The sequence below is a fragment of the Mustelus asterias genome, chromosome 18 (assembly GCF_964213995.1).
Source record: "Mustelus asterias chromosome 18, sMusAst1.hap1.1, whole genome shotgun sequence".
NCBI classification, from domain to species: domain Eukaryota; kingdom Metazoa; phylum Chordata; class Chondrichthyes; order Carcharhiniformes; family Triakidae; genus Mustelus; species Mustelus asterias.
Window position 1 is genome coordinate 90983801 of NC_135818.1, and position 14521 is coordinate 90998321.

Here is a 14521-nt window from a genome sequence, read left to right on the forward strand (position 1 = left end):
CTTCCCTCGCCTCCCACAGTAACCAGGGGTACATCCCATCCGGACCCGACAACTTATCTATCTTGATGCCATTCAAAGATTCCGGCACAACCTCTTTGTTCAAGTCCACATACTCAATCTTTTCAGTCCACTGCAAGCCCGCAGTACATCCACCCAGGTCCTTCTCTGGAAAACCGAGGCAAAATACTCATTAAGCACCTCTGCCATTTCTACTGGTTCTGTACAGATTTTCCCGCCTTCACCTTTTATAGGCCCTATTCCTTCACGTCTCATCCTTTTACTCTTCACATATTTATAGAACGCCTTAGGGTTTTCCTTAATCCTACCTGCCAAGGCCTTCTCGTGACCCCTTCTGGCTCTCCTAATTTCCTTCTTTAGTCCCTTCCTACAAGCCGTATACTCATCTAGATCCCGATCTTCACTAAGCTCTCTGAACCTTTTGTACGCTTTCCTTTTCTTCTCGACTAGGTCCCACACAGCTTTCGTGCACCACGGTTCCTTTCACCTACCAACTCCTCCCTGTCTGCTCGGAACGTTGTCCTGTAGAACTCTAGACAGACATTCCTTGAAAAACTGCCACCTCTCTTCAGTAGATTTCCCCGAGAATACCTCCTTCCAATTTACTCCTCTAATTTGCTGCCTTATGTCTTCATATTTCCCCTTACACTATATAAACGTTTTCCTAGATTGCCTGATCCTCTCTTTTTCCAATGCAAGCATAAAGGAGATAGAGTTATGATCGCTATCCCCAAGATGCTCTCCCACTGAGTGATCTGACACCTGTCCAGGTTCATTGGTCAGTATCAGATCAAGTACAGCCTCACATCTTGTAGGCTTGTCCACATGCTGTGTCAGGAAACCCTTCTGAACACACCTAACAAACTCCTCCCCATCCAATCCCCTTACCCTAGGGATATTCCAATCTATGTTTGGGAAATTAAAGTCTCCCATCACAACAGCTCTGCTATTATTGCAACTCTCCAGGATCTGTTTCCCTATCTGCTCCTCCACCTTCCTGTTACTATTGGGCGGCCTATAGAAAACTCCCAACAAAGTGATCGACCCCTTCCCACTCCGAACTTCCACCCACAGAGACTCTGTAGACAATCCCTCCACAGCATACACCCTCTCTACAGTTGTGACATTATCCCTGATCAGCAGTGCCACTCCACCCCCTGTCTTGCCTCCCTCCCTGTCCTTCCTGAAACATCTGAATCCCGGCACCTGGAGTATCCAGTCCTGTCCCCGAGACATCCAAGTCTCCGTAATGGCCACCACATCACACTTGCAGGCATCGATCCATGCTCTGAGCTCATCCCCTTTATTCACCATACTCCTGGCATTAAAGTAAACACATCTCAATCCTTTGGTCTGAGCTCTCTCCTTCTCTATCCCCCGTCCATCCTCCCTCTTGCACTGTCTATAACCCTTCTCTGTTTGCAAGCTAACTTCCTCACTCCCAGTCACCTCGTCTCGATCCCCTCCCCCCAACCTATCTAGTTTAAACTCTCCCCAGTAGCCTTAGCCAACCTTCCCACCAGGATATTGGTCCCCCTGGGATTCAAGTGCCACCCGTTCTTTGTGTACAGGTCACACCTGCCCCTAAAGAGGTCCCAGTGGTCCAGGAAACTGATTCTCTGCCCCCTGCACCAGTCCCTCCGCCATACATTCATTCTCCACCTTACTCCATTCCTGCCCTCACCTTCCCGTGGCACAGGCAGCAATCCTGAGATTACTACCTTTGCTCTCCTCCTTCTCAGCTGTCTCCCTAATTCCCTATACTCTCTTTTCATGACCCCTCCCCCCTTCCTTCCCACATCAGCGGTACCAATATGTACCGCTACCCCTGGCTGCTCTCCCTCCCCCCTCAGGATTTCTGGGACTCGACCAGCGACATCCTGGACCCCTAAGCTTCCCACACTCCAGGGAAAAAGTCCCAGTCTATCCAGCCTTTCCTTATAATTCAAACCATCAAGTCCCGGTAGCATCCTAGTAAATCTTTTCTACACTCTTTCTAGTTTAATCATATTCTTTCTATAATAGGGTGACCAGAACAGTACATAGTATTCCAAGTGTGGCCTTATCAATGTCTTGTACAACTTCAACAAGGCATCCCAACTCCTGTATTCAATATTCTGTAAGAAGTCTCACAACACCAGGTTAAAGTCCAACAGGTTTATTTGGTAGCAAATACCATAAGCTTTCGTCAGATGGAGTGGTCTCTGTTCTCCAACAGTGCATAGACACAGAAATCAAGTTACAGAATACTAATTAGAATGCAAATCTCTACAGCCAGTCAGGTCTTAAATGCACAGACAATGTGGTTGGAGGGAACATTAAACACAGGTTAAAGAGATGTGTATTGTCTCCAGACAGAACAGCTGGTGAGATTATGCAAGACCAGGGGCGAGCTGTGGGGGTTACTGATAATGTGACATAAATCCAACATCCCGGTTTAGGCCGTCCTCATGTGTGCGGAACTTGGCTATCAGTTTCTGCTCAGCGACTCTGCGCTGTCGTGTGTCGTGAAGGCCGCCTTGGAGAACGCTTACCTGAAGATCCAAGGCTGAATGCTCGTGACTGCTGAAGTGCTCCCCCACAGGAAGAGAACAGTCTTGCCTGGTGATTGTCGAGCAGTGTTCATTCATCCGTTGTCGTAGCGTCTGCATGGTTTCCCCAATGTACCATGCCTCGGGACATCCTTTCCTGCAGCGTATCAGGTAGACAACGTTGGCCGAGTTGCAAGAGTATGTACCGTGTACCTGGTAGATGGTGTTCTCACGTGAGATGATGGCATCCGTGTCGATGATCCGGCACGTCTTGCAGAGGTTGCTGTGGCAGGGTTGTGTGGTGTCGTGGTCACTGTTCTCCTGAAGGCTGGGTAGTTTGCTGCGGACAATGGTCTGTTTGAGGTTGCGTGGTTGTTTGAAGGCAAGAAGTGGGGGTGTGGGGATGGCCTTGGCGAGATGTTCGTCTTCATCAATGACATGTTGAAGGCTCCGGAGGAGATGCCGTAGCTTCTCCGCTCCGGGGAAGTACTGGACGACGAAGGGTACTCTGTCCACCGTGTCCCATGTTTGTCTTCTGAGGAGGTCGGTGCGGTTTTTCGCTGTGGCGCGTCGGAACTGTTGATCGATGAGTCGAGCGCCATATCCTGTTCTTATGAGGGCATCTTTCAGCGTCTGGAGGTGTCTGTTGCGATCCTCCTCATCCGAGCAGATCCTGTGTATTCGGAGGGCTTGTCCGTAGGGGATGGCTTCTTTTACGTCTTTAGGGTGGAAGCTGGAGAAGTGGAGCATCATGAGGTTTTCCGTGGGCTTGCGGTACAGTGAGGTGCTGAGGCGACCGTCCTTAATGGAGATGCGTGTGTCCAAGAATGCAACCGATTCCGGAGAGTAGTCCATGGTGAGTCTGATGGTGGGATGGAACTTGTTGATGTCATCATATAGTTGTTTCAGTGATTGCTCACCATGACTCCAAAGGAAGAAAATGTCATCGATGTATCTAGTATATAGCATCGGTTGAAGGTCCTGTGCGGTGAAGAAGTCTTGTTCGAACCTGTGCATGAAGATGTTGGCATATTGAGGTGCGAATTTTGTCCCCATGGCTGTTCCGTGTGTCTGGATGAAGAACTGGTTGTTGAAGGTGAAGATATTGTGGTCCAGGATGAAGCGGATGAGTTGTAAAATTGCATCTGGAAACTGGCAGTTGACAGCATTGAGTACTGAGGCCGTTGCAGCAATGCCATCATCGTGGGGGATGCTGGTGTCGAGTGCCGAGACATCCATTGTGACGAGGAGTGCTCCTGGTTCAACTGCTCCATGTGTGTTGAGTTTCTGTAGGAAGTCCGTAGTGTCGCGACAAAAGCTGGGGGTTCTTTGTACAATGGGTTTCAAGATGCCCTCGACATAGCCGGAGAGGTTCTCGCACAGGGTTCCATTTCCTGAAACGATGGGACGGCCGGGTGTGTTCGCCTTGTGTATTTTTGGGAGGCAGTAGAGATCTCCAACGCATGGAGTACGTGGGATGAGAGCACGGAGGGTGCTCTGAAGGTCCGGATCAAAGGTTTTGATCAGAGTGTTGAGTTGACGGGTGTGTTCTTTGGTTGGATCTGTGGGTAACTGTCTGTAGTGTTCCTGTAGTGTTCCAGCGCAGAGTCGCTGAGCAGAAACTGATAGCCAAGTTCCGCACACATGAGGACGGCCTAAACCGGGATGTTGGATTTATGTCACATTATCAGTAACCCCCACAGCTCGCCCCTGGTCTTGCATAATCTCACCAGCTGTTCTGTCTGGAGACAATACACATCTCTTTAACCTGTGTTTAAATGTTCCCTCCAACCACATTATCTGTACCTTTTAAGACCTGACTGGCTGTAGAGATTTGCATTCTAATTAGTATTCTGTAACTTGATTTCTGTGTCTGTGCACTGTTGGAGAACAGAGACCACTCCATCTGACGAAGGAGCAGCAAGCTCCGAAAGCTTATGGTATTTGCTACCAAATAAACCTGTTGGACTTTAACCTGGTGTTGTGAGACTTCTTACTGTGCTTACCCCAGTCCAACGCCGGCATCTCCACATCTTCAATATTCTGACCAATGAAACCAAGCATGTTGAATGCCTTCTTCACCACCCTGTCCACCTGTGACTCCACTTTCAAGGAGCTATGAACCTGTACTCTTAGTTCTATAACTCTCCTCAATGTCTTATCGTAAACTGAGGAGGTTCTGCCCTGGTTCAAGCTACCAAAATGCATCACCTCACATTTATCTAAATTAAACTCGATCTGCCATTCACCAGCCCACTGGCCCAATTGATCAAGATCCTGTTGCAATCCTAGATGACTTTCTTCACTGATCGCTATGCTACCAATCTTGGTGTCATCTGCAAACTTACCAACTATGCCTCCTAAATTTCCCAAATCTCTTGACCCCTTTAGCCCCAAGAGCTATATCTGATTTCTTCTTGAAATCAGACAACGTTTTGGCCTCAACTACATTCTGTGGTAGTGAATTCCACACATTCACCACCCTCTGGGTGAAGAAATTTCTCCTTGCCTCAGTTCAAAAACACCCCTTACCCTCAAACTTTGACCCCTGGTTCTGGACTCCCCCACCATCGGGAACATCCTTTCTGAATCTACCCTGTCTAACCGTGTTAGAATTTTATAAGTTCCTATGAGATCCCCTCTTCTAAACTCCAATGAAAATAATCCTAACTGACTTAGTCTCTCCTCATATTGCAGACCTACCATCCTGGGAATTAGCCTGGTAAACCTTCACTGTTGTGGGGCAGCAAGTTTCACAAGTTCACCACTCTCTGCCAGTTGTAGTTCCTCCTCATCTCAGTTTTAAATCTACTGCCTTTCAACCTATACCTGTGACCTCTTGTTCTGGATTGCCCCATAAGAGGAAACATTTGCCTACATTTACTTCATCAAACCCTTTTAAAATTTTATATACCTCGATCAGATCCCCTCTCATCCTTCTAAATTCCAGCAAGTAAAGTCCAAACTGTTTAATCTCTCCTCATACGTCAATCCTTTCATTCCCAAAATCAGTCTGGTGAACCTCCTCTGAACTGCCTCCAATACCACCACATCCTTTCTCAAATAAGGAGACCAAAACTGGACACAATACTCCATGGGGTCTATAGTTCCCCGTTTTCTCTCTACCTCCCTTTTTAAAGAGCCGGTTTACGTTAGCTACCCTCCAATCTGTAGGAACCAGTCCAGAGTCCAAAACATTTTGGAAAATAACCACCAATGCATTTACTATTTCCAGGGCCACTTCCTTAAGTACTCTGGGCTGAAGATTATCAGGCCCTGGAGATTTATCCACCTTCAATCCTATCAATTTCCTCCAAACCATTTCTCTACTCATGCTGATTTCCTTCAGTTCCTCACTAAAACATGTTTCTCTCAGATTTACTGATACATTGCTTCAGTCTTCACAAAGGAAGACATGAATAAAGTACAAATTTAATTCCTTGGCCATTTCTTTATCCCCCGTTATGAATTCTCCCGTTTCTGAATGCAAGGGGTCCACATTTGTTTTTGTCAAGCGTTTTCTCTTTACATATCTACAGAAACTTTTACAGTCAGTTTTTATGTTCCCGCTAGCTTCCTTTCATATTCTATTTTTCCCTTCTTAATCAATTCCAGGACTTTCCTTTGCTGAATTTTAAACTGCTCCCAATCCTCAGGCCTATTGCTTTTTCTGGCCAATTTATATGTTTCTTCCTTGAATCTGATGCTCTCTCTAATTTCCCTTCTAAGCCATGGTTTGGCTACAACTCCCTTACCACTCTTGAGCCAAACAGGAATAAACAACTTCTGGAGTTCATCTATTTGTTCTTTAAATGCCTGCCATTGCCTGTCCACTGTCTTTTCTTTCAGTAATGTTTCCCAGTCAATCATGGCCAATTCATGCCTCATACCATCATAGTTCCCTTTACTGAGATTCAGGATCCTGGTCTCAGAATCAATTGCATCATTATCCACACTGACAGAGAATTATACCATATTATGGTCACTCATCCCCAAGGGCTCTTTTCTCATTGTACAACACCCAGTCCAAGATGGCCTGTTCCCTTGGTGGTTCCTCAGCGTATTGCTCCAGATATCCGTCCCATATGCACTCCAGAAATTCCTCCTCTATTGTAACTAATTTGACTCTCCCAATCTATATGCAGATCAAAGTCACCCATAATCACAGATGTTCCATCTCTGATTTCCTGTCTAATGCTTTTCCCAACAACGTCACGACAGTTTGGTGGTCTGTATACCACCCCCACCAATGGTTTTTGCCCCTTGTTGTTTCTTAACTCGATCCACACAAATTCCACATCATCTGTGTTAATATCTTTCCTCAATATCATATCAATCATATCTGTCTTTTCCCTTGAAGTTGATGGGTTCCTGTCTGGAATGGAAGAGCTAAGTGTTGATTTAAGTTGTTGAAAAAACAAGGAGTAGTAGTAAGAACTTGTTCAGCTCTGACGAAGGGCCAACCTGATTCAAAATGTTGGCTCTGGTCTCTTCCCACAGATGCTGTCAAGACTCGTTGAGATTTGCCAGCATTTTCTGTTTTTATAGTAAAAACAGGTTGTTGTCTCTCAAATCTGAATCCACCTTTTCCAGAACTCTATGAATGAAATCTTCCAATTGAGAGATTGGGTCAACTGGGCCGGTTTTTACAGGAATTTAAAAAGAATGAGGGGGGGGGTCTAATTGAAACATTTAAAACTTTGACAGGGCCAGCAGGTGGGGTGGGGACAGCTAGTCCTGGAACAATGATTTGATTTATTGTCACGTGTATTAGTATGCAGTGAAAAGTAGTTTCAAATGTTTGACGGTAGCAGGGAAGAAGCTGTTCTTGACTTGTGACCTCAGACTTTTGCATCTTTTTCCCAACAGAAGAAGGTGGAAGAGAGAATGTCCAGGGGTGTGTGGGGGTCCTTAATTATGCTGGCTGCTTTGCTGAGGCAGTGGGAAGTGTAGATAGAGTCAATGGATCGGTGGCTGGTTTGCATGGTGGATTGGGCTACATTCACGACCTTTTGTAGTTTCTTGTGGTCTTGGGCAGAGCAGGAGCCATACCAAGCTGTGACACAACCAGAAAGAATGCTTTCTATGGTGCATCTGTAAAAGTTGGAGAGAGCCGTGGCTGACATGTCAAATTTCCTTCGTCTTCTGAGAAAGTAGAGGAATTGGTGGGCTTTCTTAACTATAATGTCGGCATGGGGGACTAGGACAGGTTGTTGGTGATCTGGACACCTAAAAACATGAAGCTCTCGATCCTTTCTACTTCGTCCCCTTTGATGTAGACAGGGGCATGCACACTCTCAGGATATGTGGTAGGTCATTTTGGACTGAGATGAAGAAACTCGGGCAGCACATGGCACAGTGGTTACCACTGGTGCCTCACAGCACCATAGACCTAGGTTCGATTCCCAGCTTGGGTCACTGTCTGTGCGGCATCTGCACGTTCTCTACGTGTCTACATGGGATTTCTTCCGGGTGCTCCGGTTTCCTCCCACTGTCCGAAAGATGTGCTGGTTAGGTGCATTGGCTATGCTAAATTCTCCCTCAGTGGTAGCACAGTGGTTAGCACTGCTGCTTCACAGCTCCAGGGACCTGGGTTCGAATCCCGGCTCGCTGTCTGTTGGAGTTTGCACATTCTCCCTATGTCTGCATGGGTTTCCTCCGGGTGCTCTGGTTTCCTCCCACAGTCCAAAGATGTGCGGGCTGGGTTGACTGGCCATTCTAAATTGCTCTAGTGTCCCGGGATGCATAGGTTAGAGGGGTTAGTGGGTAAAATATGTAAGGATATGTGGATAGGACCTGGGTGGGATTGTGGTCGGTGCAGACTCGATGGGCCGAATGGCCTCTTTCTGCACTGTAGGATTCTATGATTCTATAATACATAAACTTTAACTCAGTTTATTGGGATTAGTTTAGGGGTTTAAAAAAAGGCTGCCATGGACAAGTTGGGCTGAAGGGTCTGTTTCTATGCTGTCAACCTCTATGACTATCCTTACTGATTGTGGTCTGTGAGTTGTGAAGTTCAGGATCCAGTCGCAGAGGGAGGTGCCAAGGCCCAGGCCACGGAGTTTGGAGGTGAGTTTTGTGGGAATAATTGTGTTGAAGGCTGAGCTGTAGTCAATAAATAGGAGTCTCACATAGGTGTCCTTGTTATCTAGGTGTTCCAGGGTCGAGTGCAGGGCCAGGGAGATGGCTTCCGCTGTGGACCTGTTGCGGCGATAGATAAACTGTAGTGGATCCAGGTAGTCCGGGAGGCTGGAATTGATTCGTGCCATGACTAGCCTTTCGAAGCACTTCATGATAGATGTCAGAGCCACCGGCCGATAGTCATTAAGGCATGCTGCTTGGTTTTCCTTAGGTACTGGGATGATGATCGTCTTCTTGAAGCAGATAGGGACCTCAGAAGATGTCTGCAAATACTCCTGCCAGCTGATCCGCACAGGATCCGAGTGCTCGTCCAGGTACCCCATCCGGGCCAGTCGCTGAGTTGACAGGAAATTGGCTGAGTGACAGGAAATTGAGAGAAGTGGTGAACAGTTTGAGACTGGAGGAAGGTATTGACATTCGGAAAGACGTGCTGGTTAGGTGCATTGTCCCGAACAGGAGCCAGACTGGTGACTAGGGGAATTCACAGCAACTTTTTTGCAGTGTTAATGTAAAAACTTTTAACTACCCATCTAATTCTGACCTCTTAAACATTCCCAATTTTCGGCACAGTAAGAAGTCTCACAACACCAGGTTAAAGTCCAACAGGTTTATTTGGTAGCATGAGCTTTCAGAGCGTTGTCCCTTCATCAGGTGAGTGGAGTGTTGGGTTCACAAACAAGGCATATATAGACACAGGCTCAATTGCAAGATGGTTGGAATGCGAGTCTTAACAGGTAATCAAGTCTTTACAGGTGCAGAGAGGGTTCAGCACATTTTAAAGAGATGATGCGGAGTTTCTGCTACTGGGGAGAATTTAAACTAGATAGGTTGGGGGGAGGGGAGCTAGAAGAGTTGACTAGGATCAAGGAACTAATTGATGGGGGGGGAGGATGCAGGGGTAAGGGGAATTACAAAATTAATGGTAGAGGAGAGGGTGCAAGTGAATGAAGGCGGTAATTTAGATAAGGGAGTAGAGGGAGAGGGTGTTCGCGACTCATCAAAGCGGGTCCAGATAAAAGCTGGAATAAGGACACTTTGCCTGAATGCACGAAGCATTCGGAACAAGGTAAATGAGTTGATGGTGCAAATCAGCACAAGTGAGTACGATCTAGTGGCCATTACAGAAATGTGGCTGAAAGGTGACCAGGACTGGGAGATGAATATCCAGCGGTATCAGGCGTTTAGGAAGAATAGACAGGAAGGAAAAGGTGGTGGGGTCGCGCTATTAATAAGAGATAATATCAGGGTAGTACTGTGGGATGACATAGGCTCTGAGGAACAAAACGTGGAATCATTATGGGTAGAGATGAGGAATAGTAGAGGGAGAAAGACACTAGTAGGTGTGGTATATAGGCCCCCAAATAATAATGTTGAGGTAGGGAGGGCTATAAACAAGCAGATAAGGGATGCGTGTAAAAACGGAACGGCAACAATCATGGGGGACTTCAACATGCACATTGACTGGCAGACTCAAGTCGGTAAGGGTGGAATGGAGGAAGAGTTCTTAGAATGCTGTCGGGATAGTTTCCTTGAACAGCATGTTACGGAACCGACGAGGGAACGAGCTATTTTGGATCTGGTATTGTGTAACGAGGTAGGTAGAATTAAGGAACTTATTGTGAAGGACCCTCTTGGGTCTAGTGACCACAATATGGTCGAATTTCTGATACAGATGGAAGAGGAGAAAGTTTGGTCCCAAACCAGTGTCCTCTGTTTGAACAGAGGGAAATATGATAGGATGAGGGATGAATTGGCTACGGTAGACTGGGAGAGCAGGCTGGCAGGTAGGATAGCTGAGGAACAGTGGAGGATTTTTAAGGAGATCCTTTTCAGTTCTCAGCAAAAATATATTCCAGCAAAAAACAAGGATTGTAAGAAAAGGGAGAACCAGCCGTGGATAACGAAGGAAATAAAGGAGAGTATTAAAATAAAAACAGCTGCGTACAGAGTGGCCAAAAATAGTGGAGAAACAAGTGATTGGGAAAAATTTAAGAAACAACAAAGAGAGACTAAGAAAGCGATAAAGAAAGGAAGGATAGACTATGAAGCTAGGCTAGCAACTAATATAAAAAATGATAGTAAAAGTTTTTATAAATATATAAAAAGGAATAGAGTGGCTAGAGTGAATGTTGGACCCTTGGAGGACAAGAGGGAGGAGTTAATAATGGGAAATGAGGATATGGCTGAGTCTTTAAATAAGTTTTTTGTGTCGGTCTTCACGGTGGAGGACACAAATAGTTTGCCAAATATTAACGATAGAGGATTGGCAGCAGGAGAAATACTTAATACAATTAATGTTACCAGAGAGGCAGTGCTGGGTAGACTAATGGGACTGAAGGTGGACAAGTCCCCGGGTCCGGATGGAATGCATCCCAGGGTATTGAAAGAAATGTCAGAGGTAATAGTGGATGCGTTAGTGATTATTTATCAAAACTCGTTGCATTCTGGGGTAGTGCCGGTTGATTGGAAAACGGCTAATGTTACGCCGCTGTTTAAAAAAGGAAGGAGACAAAAGGCAGGTAACTATAGGCCGGTCAGCTTAACGTCTGTAGTAGGGAAAATGCTGGAATCCATTATTAAAGAGGAGATAGCAGGGCATCTGGATAGAAATGGTTCAATCAATCAGACGCAGCATGGATTCATGAGGGGAAAGTCGTGCTTGACGAACATGTTGGATTTTTATGAAGATGTGACTAGGGCGGTTGATGGAGGAGAACCGGTGGATGCGGTGTTTTTGGATTTCCAAAAGGCTTTTGATAAGGTGCCCCATAAAAGGCTGCTGAAGAAGATTAGGGCACACGGAGTTGAGGGTAGTGTGTTAAAGTGGATTGGGGACTGGCTATCCGACAGGAAGCAAAGAGTCGGAATAAATGGGTGTTTTTCCGGTTGGAGGAAGGTAACTAGTGGCGTGCCGCAGGGATCGGTACTCGGGCCGCAACTGTTTACCATTTATATAGATGATCTGGAGGAGGGGACGGAGTGTAGGGTAACGAAGTTTGCAGACGACACAAAGATAAGTGGAAAAGTGAATCGTGTGGAGGACGGAGAAGATCTGCAGAGAGATTTGGACAGGCTGAGTGAGTGGGCGAGGATATGGCAAATGGAGTATAACGTTGAGAAATGCGAGGTTATACACTTTGGAGGAAATAATAACAAATGGGATTACTATCTCAATGGAAACAAATTAAAACATGCTACCGTGCAAAGGGACCTGGGGGTCCTTGTGCATGAGACGCAAAAGCCCAGTCTGCAGGTACAACAGGTGATCAAGAAGGCAAATGGGATGTTGGCCTATATCGCGAGGGGGATAGAATATAAAAGCAGGGATGTCTTGATGCACCTGTACAGGGCATTGGTGAGGCCGCAGCTGGAATACTGTGTGCAGTATTGGTCCCCTTATATGAGGAAGGATATATTGGCATTGGAGGGAGTGCAGAGAAGGTTCACCAGGTTGATACCGGAGATGAGGGGTTTGGATTATGAGGAGAGGCTGAGGAGATTGGGTTTGTACTCGTTGGAGTTTAGAAGGATGAGGGGGGATCTTATGGAGACTTATAAGATAATGCGGGGGCTGGATAGGGTGGAGGCGGAGAGATTCTTTCCACTTAGTAAGGAAGTTAAAACTAGAGGACACAGCCTCAAAATAAAGGGGGGTCGGTTTAAGACAGAGTTGAGGAGGAACTTCTTCTCCCAGAGGGTGGTGAATCTCTGGAATTCTCTGCCCACTGAGGTGGTGGAGGCTACCTCGCTGAATATGTTTAAAGCGCGGATGGATGGATTCCTGATCGGTAAGGGAATTAAGGGTTATGGGGATCAGGCGGGTAAGTGGTACTGATCCACGTCAGATCAGCCATGATCTTATTGAATGGCGGGGCAGGCTCGAGGGGCTAGATGGCCTACTCCTGCTCCTATTTCTTATGTTCCTCAAGTTTCCTGTTCTTGGTGTGCATGTAGATGGCGTAGTTTTGTTGTCTCGTCTTCTTGGCAGTGTTTTGCAGCTGGTCTGCGTCCTGAGCGCAAGTTGAGAATATGGACTCTACCTTGGTTTCCAGGTTGTGGTATCTGATCTGCTGTAGAGCTGGTATATGAGCTGGTTGAGGAGTGTGAGAGAGGTGCGACGGCAAAGTCTCTCAGCGTAGTCTGTGTTATTGGTTGACCTGAGTGGGTTCGTGATCTGTCGTCTTTTCGGTATCTTGTCTACCTAATACGCTGCAGGAAAGGATGTCCCGAGACATGGTACATCAGCGAGACCAGGCAGATGCGACAACAACAGATGAATGGATACCACTCGACAATCACCAGGCTCTGCCCAAGACCACAAGGAAATACTAAAAGTCGTAAATGTAGCCCAATCCATCACGCAAACCAGCCTCCCATCCATTGACTCGGTCTACATTTCCGCTGTCTTGGCAAAGCAGCCAGCATAATTAAGGACTCTCTTCCACCTTCTTCCGTCGGGAAAAAGATACAAAAGTGTGAGGTCACGTACCAACCGACTCAAGAACAGCTTCTTCCCTGCTGCTGTCAGACTTTTGAATGAACTTACCTTGCATTAAGTTGATCTTTCTCTACACCCTAGCAATGACTGTAACATTACATTCTGCACTCCCTCATTTCCTTCTCTATGAACAGTATGCTTTGTCTGTATAGCGCAAAAGAAACAATACTTTTCACTGTATATTAATACACGTGACAATAATAAATCAAATCAAACTTTTGGTCAGCATTTTTAATATTGCCTTTTGTGATTTGGTGTTGAATGATGTTCTGATAACCCTTCCTGGGACACTGACCCAGGCCCTTTCCCCATAACCCCATGTATTTATCCTAGCTAGTCCCCTTGACACTTTAGCACGGCCAATCCACCGAACCCACACATCTTGGGAGGAAACCCACGCAGACACAAGCCGGGAATCGAACCCGGGACCCTGGCGCTGTGAGGCAGCAATGCTAACTACTGTGGCACCGTGTCAAAGGCGCTATATAAATACTGGTCAGTGTTGTTAAGACTATGCGGCAGACAGTACAGACTGGGCCAATCCACTCGCTATCCCCGCTCTGAACACCCTCTCCCTTCCCCACACTCACCACACATGTCTGGGCTCCGCCAGCCGATAGAAGCGGCTGAAGAACGACAGCGACGTGACCAGCAGAAGGAGGCCACGAGCTCCGAGGCCGCGATCCCGAACCCGCTCGGGTTTGCAGTCCGAGGCCTCGGCTGCCGGCTGCTTTGCCGGCCTGAACCCCGGGCAGCGGCTCCTCTCCGTCGCCAACATTCCCAGGCCTCAACTTTCCCGAAGCCGCATAGGCCCCATCTCCCGGAGCAACCGCATCCTTATCCAATCAACGAGGCCGGCAGCACAACCAATCAGCAGTAGGCAATGCCCGATCCCACCAATCAGCAGGAGGCAGTGCCCGATCCCACCAATCAGTAGGCAGTGCCCGATCCCACCAATCAGTAGGCAGTGCCCGATCCCACCAATCAGGAGGCAGTGCCCGATCCCACCAATCAGCAGGAGGCAGTGCCCGATCCCACCAATCAGGAGGCAGTGCCCGATCCCACCAATCAGGAGGCAGTGCCCGATCCCACCAATCAGCAGCAGGCATTGCCCAATCCACCAATCAGCAACAGGCATTGTCCAATCCACCAATCAGCAGCAGGCAGTTGGGGCCTGTCCCTGGTGTCCCTGGCCGCTGGAGGCGCCATTACAGGTACAGGTCTTCATCAAGTTATTCTTGTTCCCAAGAATGATCCCAATGAGATTATTGAAGAATCAGTGCTGGCTGCGTAATGACAGCACAAGTGACTATATGAAGCAGAGGATGTT

The 14521-nt window shown here is 47.1% G+C and overlaps 1 protein-coding gene across 4 annotated transcripts in view; it reads right to left on the reverse strand.

Annotated features, from left to right (window-relative positions):
• pomt2 (protein-O-mannosyltransferase 2) overlaps positions 1–14047 on the reverse strand; it is a 181322-nt gene extending 167275 nt beyond the window's left edge. For 3 of the 4 annotated variants that reach the window (XR_013500072.1, XM_078234589.1, XM_078234590.1), the window contains exon 1: positions 13782–14035. Coding sequence is in view for 2 of the 4 variants with exons in the window: in XM_078234589.1 (XP_078090715.1) it covers positions 13782–13969 (188 nt within the window). In the remaining 2 variants the exon portion in view is untranslated. Of the gene's footprint in view, positions 1–13781 lie in introns of all 4 variants that reach the window. The other variant, XR_013500073.1, reaches the window with a different exon arrangement.
• Between the last annotated feature and the right edge of the window lie 474 nt (positions 14048–14521).